The 15854-nt window shown below is 38.9% G+C and overlaps 3 protein-coding genes across 3 annotated transcripts; 2 read left to right on the plus strand and 1 right to left on the minus strand.

Annotated features, from left to right (window-relative positions):
• Positions 1-60: 60 nt before the first annotated feature.
• On the plus strand, positions 61-6996 carry RB195_009351 (uncharacterized protein; the record flags this gene model as incomplete). Its single annotated transcript, XM_064189871.1, has 4 exons — positions 61-125; positions 3126-3190; positions 3931-4099; positions 6705-6996. The coding sequence occupies 4 exons, from the start codon at positions 61-63 to the stop codon at positions 6994-6996; spliced, it is 591 nt and encodes a 196-aa protein (XP_064047454.1).
• Positions 6997-10099: 3103 nt separating this feature from the next.
• Positions 10100-10321, plus strand: RB195_009352 (uncharacterized protein; the record flags this gene model as incomplete). Its single annotated transcript, XM_064189872.1, has 1 exon — positions 10100-10321. The coding sequence occupies one exon, from the start codon at positions 10100-10102 to the stop codon at positions 10319-10321; it is 222 nt and encodes a 73-aa protein (XP_064047455.1).
• A 3629-nt stretch (positions 10322-13950) lies between these two features.
• On the minus strand, positions 13951-14232 carry RB195_009353 (uncharacterized protein; the record flags this gene model as incomplete). Its single annotated transcript, XM_064189873.1, has 1 exon — positions 13951-14232. The coding sequence occupies one exon, from the start codon at positions 14230-14232 to the stop codon at positions 13951-13953; it is 282 nt and encodes a 93-aa protein (XP_064047456.1).
• Positions 14233-15854: the final 1622 nt, after the last annotated feature.

The raw sequence follows: 15854 nt of genomic DNA on the forward strand, positions 1-15854 counted from the left end.
GCCGCCGCTGTGAAAGCACGACGAGAACAACCGGAGCGGAGAACGTAGAACGTGGACGCGATGAACGCAGCGACCGACGATGACGACAACGGCGACGTCGATGACGATGATGTCGTCGCGATGGGGTGCGCGACGACGACGCCGCGTCTGCAGCGGAACGCGACTGATCAATGCGAAGACGATGGAGTTCGTCAGGAATCAAATGCAAATTAGGATCGACCTGCTGAGCGAGGGACGACGACGTCGAGGAGGGACGCAGAGAGTGCGAATGCGGTGCGTGTATGTCTATGTGTGAGTGTGTGTGTGTGTGTGAGCCTCAGCGGCCATTCGGTTCACTTGAATGACTATTCATGTAGTGTAGAGTTTCGCAGTGAAGTGCCACGCCCACATAGTGGCTGAAATCACGTGAAAATGCACAAATTCCGTCGTGTGCAGCAGCAGCACATAGCAGATCTCTGCGTTCATATAGACGAGAGATCACACTAATTCCACTAGGGTCCGGACGTCCTTAACAAGTCATTGGAGGTCATTCCCTGTAAGAGAAACGGTAACGACATTCATAGATAGGAATTGCGCTGCTGCAAACACAGAAGATATGTCGAAAAATATGACCTACTGCCAAATGTTGACCCAGTCTCAAACCAGAGTAGTGCCGAGTGCGAAATAATGGTAGGAACTGTGCGCAGATGCTCTAAATCCCCGGAAAAACCTATTATAACTCGAAATGGAAATGAATGGACAAGGAGAAGCAGACAGAAGCGACTCGAGCGCACCGTTCCGTACAGGACCTACAGCTTGCTCGGATTTCATGTGTGAATGAATCACTCCTCTTGTGAAGGACACGGCAATGAGGGATTATTCCCTGCAGCCTTCGTTAAAAAAAACAATGCATGCAATTATACACATTTGCATAGGATCCAAACAAAGACGAACTCGTCCACCGACACCCGATGCAGATAAGGGATGAGGAGGGACGTGGGCGCGATGGGATTCTAGGATTGTTTTTTTTTCAAGGAAATGAAAATGTTGTTTTTCATTCTGTTGAAATTTTTCGAAAAAAAAAGCTGAACGGCTGAAAAATCGCCTTTCTCACGTGGATATTGAGGACTAAAAAGTAAAAGAGGAAAAAGAAACGGATGAAATCCAAGCGAAAAGTCTTTTTTTTTCGTCCTCTGGAAGGAGTCGATGAGTCGCACCGTGCATATGTACATATTTATTGCGAATGTCTGCAGCTGTGCATTTACACAAAAGAACTTTGAAGTTTAAACAACTTTTTAAGGTTTCGCGCGCGAAATCTCGCAAATGTACATTTGCATACATATTTTAACATAATAATAATAATAATACTTAATCTATAAGCGCCTAAAATGACAAATGCAAATTAAAGTACCGTATACAGGGCACGGCCTCATTGGGATTAACGGAAAAACAAAGTTTAGAAAAGAATATACATGGAACCATCCAAGATCACACTCTGGTCATCATCAGATCATTTGCTGCCAAAAGTTTAAAGGCGGGCTCAAGGTCATATCACAAGTGGAGCGCGCAAGTTCAACGCACTATTTTATGAGGACTGTCAAATCGCATTTCGCTCTCTTCACCATGTCGAATAAAATCTAAAAGAACGTAAATGTATTCCCTACTCGAAAAAATCCGAAAATTTCAAAATTTAAATGGTTAAAAGAAATTTATGCCGTTGGATCGTACAATCTTCAAATTTGCTTTTGTGTGAGGAGTGGCCAGTTTACGGTAAATTATGGTGACAGTTTGCGGATCACTATGAAAACGACTACGGAAACGAAATTGAGAAATGTGTGTGCGCTTGTGATAGAAATACGGATATGAAGGTAAATTTTTGCAAAAATGAGCGTCAGTTGGTCGACAGCTGGCGAAATCCACTGTTTTTAGACAGCTGCCAGAGATATTCCATAATCATTCGCTTGAGGAATGCGATTGGATGGAGCACGATCAGCTGCATGTAAGAGAATATTTCTAGAATTCCGTTCCTCATAGATATATCGATGCGATTCAGTAATTTATCGCAGAACAGTGTACAGTAGTTAGTTTCGACACAAGTCCGTAATTGCAGAAAATTCGACCCACTAGAGTATAGACGTCTTCATATCTCAAGAAATGTTGAACTTTGTACCAATTCCCCAAAACTCAATGAATAAATGTTCGCTCTCGACTCCCTCTATATATATATATATATATATATATATATATATATATATACATATACATATATATAAAATGAATAAGTTTTTGAATAAATTGAAAACTGTTGAATCCATGAATCCGTCTAACACATCTATTTAGTATGATGTAATAATCGACAGATAGAAGAAAATTTCTGCAGATCCTGACCAGTGCAATTCGTGCACCACGCAATTTACCAAGAAAAACTTCGTCAAGAAGTGAAAACACAAAATGTCGGTGTAATCCTCTAAGACGAATTCGTCGATCAGACGTAGAAATCGCTAGACGTCCGTTTTTTTAAAGTGCGACGGACATTGTGGAAACCTTTCGGGTTGTGGAAACACAGAAAACCGTCCTTTCTTTTGGATTTTTCATTCACTACTTCTTAGCTACGTTCAGTACTGCCTTGGCTACTTATGGGATTTTTTTTCAGACTTTTTTCTCTTTTCTGCTGAGTTTTTTTTTCAATCAGTACTTATTTCTAGACAACTTCTACCCCAGAAAATTTTAAAAGCAAGGTATTCAGCAGAGAATATTTAACTGTTTGATTATATATGAGGATATTTCGACGAGGACTTTGAGAAGAAAAACCAAAGAACTACTTTCCATCTTATTTAACATAGCTGTGGAGTATGTATGAGAGCTTGTTACACAAATTTCTACGTACAGTAACCGTTTTGAAGGACGTATCTTTTCGTCTCTGTTGAGTTAAATTATGAAGAAGTCTCTGATAGGCATTCATTTTTGAATTTTGTCATGTGATACCAATAACCAGTACCCTATTATTTACTCTATGTTAGTAAACATGGTATTTTAAAACATTTACATGTGTCCCCCTGTTGTGCAGTTTCTGCAATTGCACAAGTTGCCCCTACCGCTTGTTTTTGTTGCCGAGAGAAATCTTCAACAAATTTTAAGGATTTTAGGACTTACGAACGACGCGTCGAGATGAAGAATCCGATGTTCGATATGACTCATTCGCGCGATTACGGTACTCCCATAACAAAATTCCGCGAAATTCAAAGACTCTGTTAAACACGGAGAGTTCGGGTCTTGTGCAATTGCACAGAATGACGTCTTGTATTCACGTGACTTGCTCAATTTTCGAAATTCAAATTATGCGATTATAGTTTGACGTAAGAAAAGCTACGGAAAATAAAATCAATAAACGCGCAGCTATTGGAACTATGTAGACGTCTGCAATTGTAGAAATATGAAATCGGAAATATGTAATATTAATAATACTACATAATAATAGTGTAATAATATATAATACATAATATTACATGAGTTAGGCACGACTCGTGACGTTTCTGCATTTGCAGAAGCTGATCTGTGTAGATATTCTCTATTTTCTGCATACAAGAACTTTTGTCGAAAAAATTAGAGATTTTCTCGAAGAAATTCCGATGTGTTTATGGGAAAGCATCAACCGATTATCAATGAACAGGAAATATAAAGGTGAAATAAACGTCCTGTTGAAAAAACAGAATAAAAAATAAACACAAAGTATAACAATAGAAAATATAAAAATAATTTTCCCTATTTCTTTTTTCCAGTAGACGGTCGAAAAATAGAGCTACTTTTAAATTGTCGCCGGCATTCACGCTGCAGGATTTCTCCGTACTCGTTCCCCATACAGCAAGTGCAGCTGCAGGGACAGCTGAAAATTGCCGGCATTAAAGATCAAGAAGAGCGGAGGTGACTCGCGCCCGCATGTACTGCTTTTAGAACAAAGACCACTCGCCGACGCTCTCGCTCGCACAAGGTGTCACTCGATCTCGTTGGGCCCGCCTCCGCCGCCTGGCCTGCGTGCCCGGATGCGGGGCCCCGCCCAGCAACGCGGACTGCGGAAGGAGAAGCAGGCGGCGGCAACGGTGGCGGCGACGGTCGGTGGTCGGTCCGGGCTCTGCTGCTCTCGCCGCTGCGCTCTATTGAGAACTGCATTTGTATCGCAACTAATAAATGCATGAATTCAGTTCCCAGAGATCGACTCTCGGAGCTCCTGCAACCGCGGTCGCTTGCATGTGCTCGGCAACGTTATAATTTCAAAGGGCAGACAATCAAGAACGTAGAACAAAAGGAGGAAAAAAGCGGAGAAACAATATGGCACAAAAATAAAATAAGTGCTGTGTAGATGACACAAAGGAAGGGAGAAAAAACGAAATCAATAGGAACAAGATGGAAAAAATTACGTGTTGTAAAGGCGAGCTGAATGGAGACTGGCGAAAACAAAATAAACCCCATATCGCGCTGCACATGTGCATCGATAGAGAGATAAGAAATATAATAGAACAAATATTAACAATGAGTCGAGTTCTGGCTATACAATGGTGCTGGGCAAAAAAGTAACGATAAATCATAATCGACTAGGTTTCCTAGAGATCCCAGCAACGAAAACTCAGAATGAATAATCTACAGGGAATTCAAAGCATCAGGATACAAATATTTTAGGACTCAGGAGCACACTAGAACTCAGGAGCTGACGATGCAGAGTTAAGAACAATTTATGCAGTTCTCAAGCCCTTTTCGAAAACTCTCCCATGAAAATTACTAAGCCTCAGTTATTAGTCTACATAATTATCAGAGATTCAACCTGTATGATAGTAGAATGAAAAGTCGGAAAATTTCCAAAAAAATCCCAACCTTTCCGTCAGATTTAATTTTTGACTTCCACGTTTTTCGACGTTATTAACCCCGAACGGCAAGCTGTAACAGATAGCAATTCTAAAAGGTTAGGGCTCAGGCTGAAAATATCGCCCGATCTTGTGATCTTGCGGACGATATATACATATTAGCGTCGAGAATAACTTTGTAATCACCTGCCATGGACAGATGTTTTATTTTGCACAAAACTTCCAGTTCAAGAGAAATCCTACTAAAATTTGAGATGTTGTTAGATTCAAAATTATCCAGTTCAGCTTTGACTTTAGCGAAATTTCCACAAATACCGTTAATAAATTTAGAGCTATCAAATTAGGAAGATTTAAGAAAAAAATGTATATATATATTTAGGAATTAGGAAGTCTGTAATTACACAAATTAACTTAGTTATGTGACGTTTACGCAGTTTTACAGGAACCAACAGTGGATACTGTCTATTTCCTTGAAATAAAAGAAATTTAAAAATTTCGCCTATTCTCTATGTCGAGACGTGACCGACAGACGGAACGTAAAATAGTTTGGGAAGTAGTGTAAGCTTGAATATAGCTAATGTGCATGGAATGTTCCAGAAAATTTCGGTCTTTGCTTCTTTCTGAAACCTTAAAACGATGCGCTAAACATTCAGGAAACTGTCAATCATGACGCAAGATTAAGATGGAACTTGGAGGAACATTTCGATTATTCTACGTTGAAACGTGACCGATAGTCGTACGGTAAAGGAGTATGCGAATCCTTGAAAAATAAAATATGATAGAAGTACAGTATAAGCTGGGTTGATGCACTGTAGCAAAGGGAATGTTCCAGAAGATTTCGGCCTTCTCCTTCAGAGGTTCGCCTTAGGCAATCCGCTTTCCTGAATCCTAACCTCCACAACATATGTTAATCCTCAGCAGAATATTCGAAGAAGAATTCTTTCGACGTGTTTCAGAGGCCAGGCTGCCTCCTTACTCATCAATAGTAATAAACCCTCTGTGTCTCTGCTGCGGGGCAGAAGTCACTTCCTGTGCTGTGCAAAATCAACGCATCCTGGAATGGGAGGCGCGCAACACATCTCAACATCACAACATCTTTTATAGCTTGGATTTGAGAGTAACGCGCGGGTTCTGAACGCTTTTTAAGTAGATCAACACGTCGGCTCAGTGCTTATTTACTCATTTTGATGAGGATAAAGGCGGAGATACAGGCGACTAGTTCGAGCAGACCGTTCTCTGACGTATAGTTGGACAATTATGAATAGCAGGCGATTAGTAATCATAAAATCGACGTCTACGAAACCGCCAATCCCTTTGCTATCATCGTTGAGTTCGATGGTAATATTAGGTTCTTTCCAGAACCTCCTCACCTTCTTACTAGGGGAAGGGTTCATCATTTAGTTGTGGCCTCACTTGACCCGCTCAGATTATAAGGTAGTCTTTGAAGAAGCGGTAGTGCTGGATAGGCCTCTGTAATATGGATTAAATATGTTTTAATTTTGATAAATACAAGATATAAATAATATGATGTAATATAAATAATGACATAGTACAAATAAATTTTTGTGCAAAGCATAGGTAAACAATTCTTTTACACATTCCATTGGAAAATAGTTTCAACTAAAAGAATGCCCGGATTCAAGGGCGAGAGAACGTGGAATCATCTCTGTAATATGAATTAAGGTAAGAAAGCTTACTTGTAAGTTGTAGGAAAAAATCCTTAATTATGGGCGCAGTCATCGCTTGCAAGCGGCTCGAAACCCATAAAAGCATTCTAAGTCTAGCCAATAGTGAATGTCTGAGGGTAGGAGGAGTGTGTGTGTATAAAATAGGGAGCGAGAACGCAAAATAAAATTTATTATGCCGCAGCCAGCCAGCAGCAGCCGGAGCAGAGCAGGGCGGAGCAGCAGCCGAAGCAGCAGGAGCCGAAGCACAGCCAACGGCCAACGGCCACAGCCGACGAGCAGCGGGCCGGCCGGCCGGCCTGCCGTCCCGTCCCCGTCCAGCCCCTCCTCTTCTAAACGATATTGCCATCGATTTTAGCGAAATTGCGCTTTTTACGAAACTGGATGAAGGCAAACAGAGAAAACATAAGGAGAAGAAGAAGAGGGGCCCGCAATACGTTGAAAAAACTCGGCAATTTGTACCGAGAAAACGATGATGACGATCAGCGGAGCGCTCAGGCTCGTAAGGATTTGCAGTGCTACTGGATTTTGCTATGAGAGGGATCTCACGGGTTCGTATAGGTCGTATAACGAAAGTAGACTTCAAACGAATCAACAGTTTCAATAGAAATAGCAGGTTGCAAGGAACACAATGTTGCAAAACCTTAGGATTCATACAAAATTCAACAGATCGAATGGTAGCAACTGTAGTATAGTTGAACTCTTACCTAATCAGAACGGAAATTCGCATTTCTAGAAATTTCCTGTAGAACGTAGCGCATCCCTGTCTTTTAAATCTGGTAGAGATATCAAAAAGGAATTTCTTCTTAGGTCTAATAGTTATTTATTGTTTCTAGCTATCATAATTCATTGATTTGTTAGGCTATGATAATATCAATGGATTAATTTTAAATGCTTTATAAATTTATTCACTTATGACATTTGTGAAGAATTTATTATAGGGATTTGCCAAAAAGATGCAAACTGCCATTTTCATTGTAAATTTCGCTTCTTTCTTTTTACACCCTACGACTCCTTTTCTTGGATGAAGAATTGTTCATAATAAGTGAAAATGAAAAGAAAAACTCAATTTTCTTCATGGATTTTCTTTCAAACAGGCTGAAGAAAGTGGAATAACACGTAGAAGTGAGACGAAAACAGAAGAAAAACCATCGAAAGTGCAAAGTACACTTTTTTATTGTCTGCGAACGAACATTGCAGAGTTTGCACGAAGAATATATTTCTTTCTGATGTTTCAAAAGAAACTAACGTGTAACTACTGTATTATTCAACGATTTTTTGTTTATAGCGTACCATTTTAGTGTTGTTGATACTCGAAATCGCTGCGAATGAGAGAAATCCACATTTGAAGAGAATTCTAACAAAAGAAAAGGACTCGTATATCCTTTTAAGCGGATTCCGTTTCCAGAACCTTGGTGGTGATCGTCATTTCTGGTTTAATAACTAAGTTATTTAAATAAAATACTCATAACCGCGCTGTTTCTAATTATTATATAATTAAAATGTAATTGAAGACTCCGTGTTTTTCTTCCGAAAATATGCACATTGGTGGATTCGTTCGTTCTTTCCACATGTCCTTAATCCACGAATCTCAATCCATTTACGTCCCGAATTAAACTCCAGAACAAAGATACGCATAAAACGGCAAAAAGTAGTAAAGTGGGGCTCTCACTACATTCCTAGACGCTCCTCGAGTTGCTTTCTCAACTCCAGACGTAAAACAAAATAAGATTACCTTTTATTATTATGTGTTAATAGGTGTTATCCATATTGTTAGAAATGCTATGTACATTTTTGATTTTTTTTTCACCTGGGTCCGAAAGATAAGCCCCGGATGAGATGTACGAAGTCTGTATTGACTTTTTGTAGCTGCAATTCAAATGAAAAATCAATACATAATCATGTCAAGGTTAATGGCAAATCGTTCACGACGATTCTGGATATTAATGTATATAACTATATCATCCATATTCAGAGGGTCAAAAGAAGAGTAACAATTATAGAGATTAGACTAGGACTATTATTTGTTATTTCATATAAAATTTTACGTTGTATTGGTGAATTAATAGCAGTTTGAAGGGAAGTTAGTTGAAGTTTGCGAGATATTCTTACGATCCATTAGTCAATATATATTTTTTCACAAAAAAATTGTTCATCTGCTTTTCACCTCTTTTCATTCATTCTGGACAAGAGGAAATATTTAGGAGATGTCAAATATTAGAAATTTGTGCTCATTTTTCGGTCTGTAACTCAGGAAAAAGGTGGTGGTCGAAGTCTTATTAGAGGTTAGACAAAATGTGAATATTTTGGGTGAGTTTGAAAAAAAAAACTAAAATTTAAAACTGGAACATTAGGAGAAAATACTCCGTTTCACTCTATCTTTATAAACTAGGAGGAGATCCTCAGCGACTGAGTATAGGACAATAGTTTTTGTGGTGGGCATAAATATTTGGAGCGATATTTAACGATATAAATTTCAGAACATGCCATTTTTTTAGAGTTCTTCAACTCAACTTTTCTACAGGATTTTTCCCATTCCCAGAGAAATACAGCGACACACAAATTTGTGCGCTTTTTTTAATGAACGAATCATAAGAGATTTCTAGAACTCAGAAATCGGATTAGGTAAGAACACAGGCAACTTGGAGGCGAGGAGTTTAGAGAGCCGACCGTTGAAGAACACCCAAATCCTAATCAACAAGTACTTTTCCACTACTCTTTGGATTTGAAGGGAATAAATCTTTCTCAGAATTAATCTACCATTCGTTTTCTTAAAGTAAATAACGAGGAAAAACATTGCATCGTAGGAAATATGTAGATGATTTCAAGTGTACGTAGTGCTTTGCTGGGGGGCGGGGGACATCGGATAGCTTCTAAAACGATTACTAATAATAATAATAATCAATTCTCGCCTTTCGACTAAGACTTTCGACAAGAAATGTGCTGCAAAACATCCAGACTTGCTACTAACCTGGATTTCAAAGTGATTTCAAGATGACAAAGGATCGACTATTTAAGAGGAAAAATCCGAGGGATTTGAGGTTTACCACAAATCGTACCAACTTATATTAGCCTTTACAAGAATAAATAGAGACGGAAAAAAAATTTCACAGAAATGTTCCTTTTCTGACATTCTATATTCTCGCGAATCTAGAAACAAGTTTAGGGCTCATACGAAATATGTGGCTAAGACACAATAAGCTGCAAGGATTCCAGAAATTTCCAAAAGAGATTCCAGAAATCTCTCATGAAGAAGACATGCGCTTCTTTGAGAAAATTTGAAACAAGTCCATTGAATGGATGGATATTTAAGGATCGAATCAAATTGACGAAAAATGTTTAAAATCACTGATAAGGTAAAAAGAAACCAGAACAATTCGGTTTTTTTGTTTCGTACGGCGCGACGGCCGAGCATCACTAAAGGAGAGGTGAGTCTGTTGGAGAAAAATGATGTGTAAAGATGAGATAAATCCAGGATCTTGCTATGGAATGTCTGAGAAATCCACAATGATTAAATCAAATTAAGATCAATGAATGATCAGTGAACGAATAAACAATAAGTACATTTCCCGAGAAGAAATGCAGTTACTGTTCATCCTTGAACTGCATGGTGTTGGAAAGGACATGTTTTCAAATGTGAGTCCTAAAAATTCCGCTGACAAAAGCATGGAATCGGCAAAAATCGTCGCAGTGACGCTAAACAATGCTCGTAGTGCATGTTGCATAACTGAGATTCTCGCCGAGATAAGGTCTCGCTACCTTGATCCTGATAGTGATCTCCGTGATGCGTCGACCAGGTGAATCTTGGTTGGTTGGACATGACGCGATAGACGCAATAGAGACGAATTAACATCCGGAAATCCTCAGATTATTAGGACAAATTTTTTGTCTTTTTTTTGGAGGATCCTACAGTAAACACATTGGGAATAAGACATATTTAGGATTTTCGTTAGAAAAACTCTAAAATTTCTTTCGTGCACATGCACGCACATATTACGCAATAACATAATTTCTGAAAGTTATATGATCCTTTGAAAAATGTGTAAGTAACATTTTTGAAGAAAATATATCATTATAAATTGCAATGATAGATTTTCTTCCAAAGGGTCTTTGACTACATATTTACCCTTAAGAATATGTTGAATTACAGCAGATGTTCCCTAACTGACTTTTTCTTCACTCCACCCCTCCTTTTTGTTCTTGAGTTTCTATTCTTGGATTCGGAAAGTAAAAAAAAAACAAGAATTTACCTCCACGAGGACGAAAAACTAATAAACGAAGAACACAACAACAACAACTAACAATACAAGTGAAATAAGGAAAACAACTTTTTATTTAATGAAAAAAAGTGTTTCTCTGAGTTACATGAAGAGACACACAAGTGGAATGCAGAAGCATATCCTTGAAAACGAAAGGGAAAGCGAAATCCTGCTTAGGGTACGTTTCCATGAAGGTCTTTTTTCGAGAGAAAATAAAGATTTGCTTAAAGTACTAGAGAAAATGGTAGTTTCGTACCAAATAATAATAAATAAATAATAGTGAATCATAATAAATAAGTAGTTTCGAGTCAACAAATAGATGTCCTGAAAATTATTGGAAATATACTTGTTTCAGTAGTCCTCTATGAGGCATATGACATAGTTCTTTCGTAACCTCCGGTTGAGTCATCCCATTTTTCGCAATTCGAAAAAGTACATCCAGAAAGGAACGGTTGAAAATTCACGAAGAAAAAAAATGCTATAACACGCATTTAATTGAATTCTTCAGCTATCACTAACATTGTAATTGTGAAGCGAAAAAATTGCAACAATTTCGCATCTCTTGTTTTTAGGGCACCACTTTTTTTTGTTCCTTCGTGAAAGCGCTTGCAAAAGCGCAATCGCTCCGGCCGTTCGATCACACTACGACTGCAAAAAAACGAAAGCCTCAGAAACGAGCCCAAAAAGGTCATCCTTTGAAGAATTTTCGAATCGAGGGGACGGTATCGTTACAGTAACTGACCGCCAATGTAGGAGTATGGAGAACGAAGTATTCGTTCGGAACAACGCTGCAGAAAATAATACAATGAAGCATGTGTTTATATAACTGGAAACAACTGTTCCCTGATTATCAAGATCACGTTTATCAGTTGTCTTATTTTAAAGTGAAATATGGATGTATGTAGAAAGGAGAAATGTGTTTCTCGATACTACGGGAACCCTCCTAACCCATCCAGTGAGGTAGGAAAAATTCGCAATATTTTCTTGGACAATGAAGGATAGAAAGTAAAAATGTTTTCAAATATAAATTACAAGAAGAACATTAAAAAAAATTATCGATTAACTTTCAAAATTTTCCTCCTGGTGATGAATTTGCGTGAAATTTTCCGTTTCATTCGACCTATGTATTCAATGTCTGGTGCTACCCGCGTTTCCTTCGGGTAGTCCTGAGTGCCGGACTTTACTGCTTGGACGATGCGACCGCCGGAAGTGGCCTTCTGTTGGCGAAGTGGTCAGAGATAAGAACAGATGGAAAATCCAAGGTATGTTACGTATTTGCACAAATTCGGTGACGTGCACGTTTCTCATGTTGAAATGCTTCGATATCGATCGAAAGCGATCGCATTTCAGGCATTACTCAGCCGGGAACCCGTCCACGTGACATCAATAATAATCAAGATCATCAATAATTTTCTTTTTTGACTCAACTATAGATCCACAACGAGGAAGAAGGAAGAGAATTTAGGAAAATTTGTAGGATCAAGAGGTATGCTTAGTAATCACTATGGGCCGACATTTCATCATATCCACAAAATTCAGTAGATCAGTATGCGATTGTGGAGTTATCCATGAAATTCCCCGGGGAAAAATTAAAGAAGGAAAAGTTAGTGGCGGAATTTTCTGGAAGTGATCTGGTGATGGGATGATTCGTGGATCAGGGGCGGTCCGAAGAAGAAGTGGGCGTGCTGGCTTGAGTAGAGTACGGAGCTGCTGCCCTCCCCTCTACGGCCAGTCATCCTATTAATCCTTTCTGCTACCAGGGTCAGGTAAACAATGAGAGGTTACAATGATAGATGGGGTGGACTCATAAATTGTCGACAGATTGTTCGACGGATCAATAATTCAGCTTTGTCACACTGATCTAATTTTCGCTGCAGACGAAAATGAATTCGTCCTAATCGGAGGAGGTTAGAAGAGTACACTCTATAATAAGTAGTTAACTATTCGAATTCGAATATTTACTACTCGAACATTCGCCTTGAACGGCCATAACGAGTGAAATTGAACGGTAGACAGAAATAAAATGCAGAAATGGAATATTTCAAAGAAGTCAAACAAAATTTTTCATTATAGTGGAAACCAAGAAAATATTTAAAAAGGGGAAAGTACGATATAATAATTGATATCTACTTCATTATCTCAATAGAAATAATAGGAATTGCTGTTCCACTTACGGTAAAACGAAGGGTACGGTAGGGTAATTGTAGATAATACTTGAAATTCTTTGACAGTTTCCTTTGCAATTTCTTCAAAGGAGAAAGAAAAGTAGAATTAAAAGAGACTGATAGGAAAAAATAGAAGGTTCTAGATCTGAATTCCAATGGAAGTCAAAATCAGATCAATATAATCAATGTATCGACCGGCATAAATGCGAAACATTTCGATAGTAGAGTGTTGCAGCTGATCCTAGACATTAACCGAAACCCGCTAGAATCTATGCCTCGACGTCCCTGAGAGGGAAAAAGTGGCAGTTGTCCATTGTCCACGAGAAAAAAAAGTGGTGGTTCGAATGTAAGCAATTCGTTTCCATACGATCCAAGTCCAGCAGAACAAGCAAATAGCGATCTAATCCCAAGATTAAACATCCCTAAACCGGGCAGGTTTTTTTTTGGTGAGCACCGGTGGGGCGGAGCCTCGAGGACTATGGGTCGTATTTGCATGTGCAAATTACGTGTGCGTTTTTGTGTCAGCAGGGATTTTTATGCGATGATTTTTGCAATTAGAGAGGATGAGAAAAAAAGAGAAAAAAAATCGATGAGATTCGGTGGAAAGAGATTGGAAAGGGGAGAGATAGAGATGAAATCGGGATTTTTTCTTTTTTGTGGTAGGAGCGGAGGAAGAATAAAAGGTGAAGGTGAGCAGATTCGGCCGGTGATCATCGTAAAGTTTAGTTTGGCATTTGGCGCTGGCGTTGGGCGGCGGCGGCGGCGATGGTGGATTGCGCCCCAGCAATTACATGTGAAACGTGAATAAACACTGCAGCACACACACACATACACACACCCATTGGCCCCGCCCGTAGCGTAGAGGAGGAGCAGGGGGCGAAAGAGGGTGATCCTCAGCGCAATGAGTGAAGAAGAGAGGAGGAAAAGACGTGGGGGAGGTGAAGACCCGAAGCGCGTCCGATGAGACAGCATATAATCAGTAGAGAGTACAAACATAGATGAATAATTATTGAATGCACACTAACGCTGAACAAAGGTCACTGCTACACCCAAATATCATAGATAATTTCGGGATGAGGGAACTGGTACGGGGCGGCTGCCCAAACGGCTGACCATCCACGAGTTCAGGTGAACTGAGAGGTGAGCTGATTTCACCGCCGACGACGACCACGTTCATAGATCGTAGATCGCCGTCGTCATTTGACGTGACGCAGTCAGCGTCGGCAAATTCGCTGCTGCTGCTGCTGCTATTAAGCGAGTTAACAGACATCGAACGATCGCCGACCATTCGATCAATAATCGTTTTAAATGCAGCTTTATGAACAGTGTCGTCAGTTGATAACGCTACATTCGCCCATCAAATGATGTTTAATTCAACTGTCACACATAGGGAAATTCCCGACGAGTTACTGAGGAACTTTACCGGAAATTTGACTAAAATGTTCGGTTTTCACGGGAAAAGTAGAACGTTTTAATCGTATATTTATCTCAATTGTTTTATAAAAATTCTCGGAAAACGCTAATGAGTTCATATTTTGTGTTTTTCTTTGGCTTAGATCATTTTTTTCCCCTTGAAATCCGACCCAGGTACTACCGAATGCCAGGACTTGAATTTCTAAGCGGTTCTAGTCTGCACCCAGAAAGTTATTTATAGAGAGTTGTGTTACAGAGAGTGATCGTTCGAAACTTTCCAATGACCAAAGAAAATATCCCAAAAATCCGTGGAATTTCTAATGAACCGTTTAGTCTTTAACGGGTACCGGTTTTAACGGCTAAATATTTAGTTTATGTGTGAACAGAAATAAATAAGAAAGATTAATAGTAAATAGATAATGAAAAAATTCAATGAAAAGGAATTAAGGGACTTATTTCCACTGCTTTTCCGTTCATAATTTTTTTTCACGAGTTTTTAGCATAAAATGAAGAGATTCGAAAAGAGTTTTCATTTTTATAATAACTGGTGTCAATATATGGAAAATATCCTCATTTATTTCCTCAGGAAAGTGTTTTTGTCTCTTCTTATTCTATAGTTATCCGTTGATTTACGGATTTGCAACCGTGATTTGCAATCCTACTTCGATATGTTCCATAGTTTGCGTTCATACTTCGTATTTGCACTTTCTTATACACAAAACCACACTTCATGTGTTCTTTTCAAACAGAATACTCTGCTGTGCTTCTCTATCATTTTCTTTTTTCCAGAACTTTCTTCTTGAGGATTTTTTTTGAAGCCCAAACACCAATCATTTGATTGAGGAAGGATATATTTGTGTTGTGGAAAAAAAGGGGAAAACAAACTTGAGCAACCGATTAGAATTATGAGGATTCCGAAATCTTTTTGATTTCCAAATAGGATATTTCGTTGAAGATGTGGAATCTTCTATTACTTTTTTCATACGAGTCTCCATTTATGGCTTGGCTTCAACGGCGTGCATTTTATTGCTGTCTGTTAAAAGCATCATTTAGTTCCGAAAGAATTATATGTGGAATTAGACCGAAATCCTTGGTTAGGGGACGAATGAGGCTGCTCGAATGGGGAGGCCGTGAAGTTGCGATGAGCTCTGAGTTTTCGAATGTTTTTCTTCGAATATTTCTAAATGTTCGCTAGAATTTGTTTTCATCTATCAAGTATGTAGCAGCAACCAGCTCAGTCCCCAGATGATTGAAAAGGATTTGATTTAATTAGAGAATTCTAGGACGATTCGAATAAATAGGGAAAAATTGTGCAATAGAATAATTTCATTGAATTCAATATTCTGGAAGAATCGCAACAATCGCTTGATGAAGCGATAGCAAATTCAATACTAGTCGTATCCAATAAAATCTCCCAACATGCTATTTGCAATGGATTTGGTTAGGAGAGAACAGTGAACTATGCAGTTTCTTCAAGGCTTTTCTGGGTCGACGACG

This window comes from Necator americanus, chromosome III (genome assembly GCF_031761385.1).
Source record: "Necator americanus strain Aroian chromosome III, whole genome shotgun sequence".
Taxonomy (NCBI): domain Eukaryota; kingdom Metazoa; phylum Nematoda; class Chromadorea; order Rhabditida; family Ancylostomatidae; genus Necator; species Necator americanus.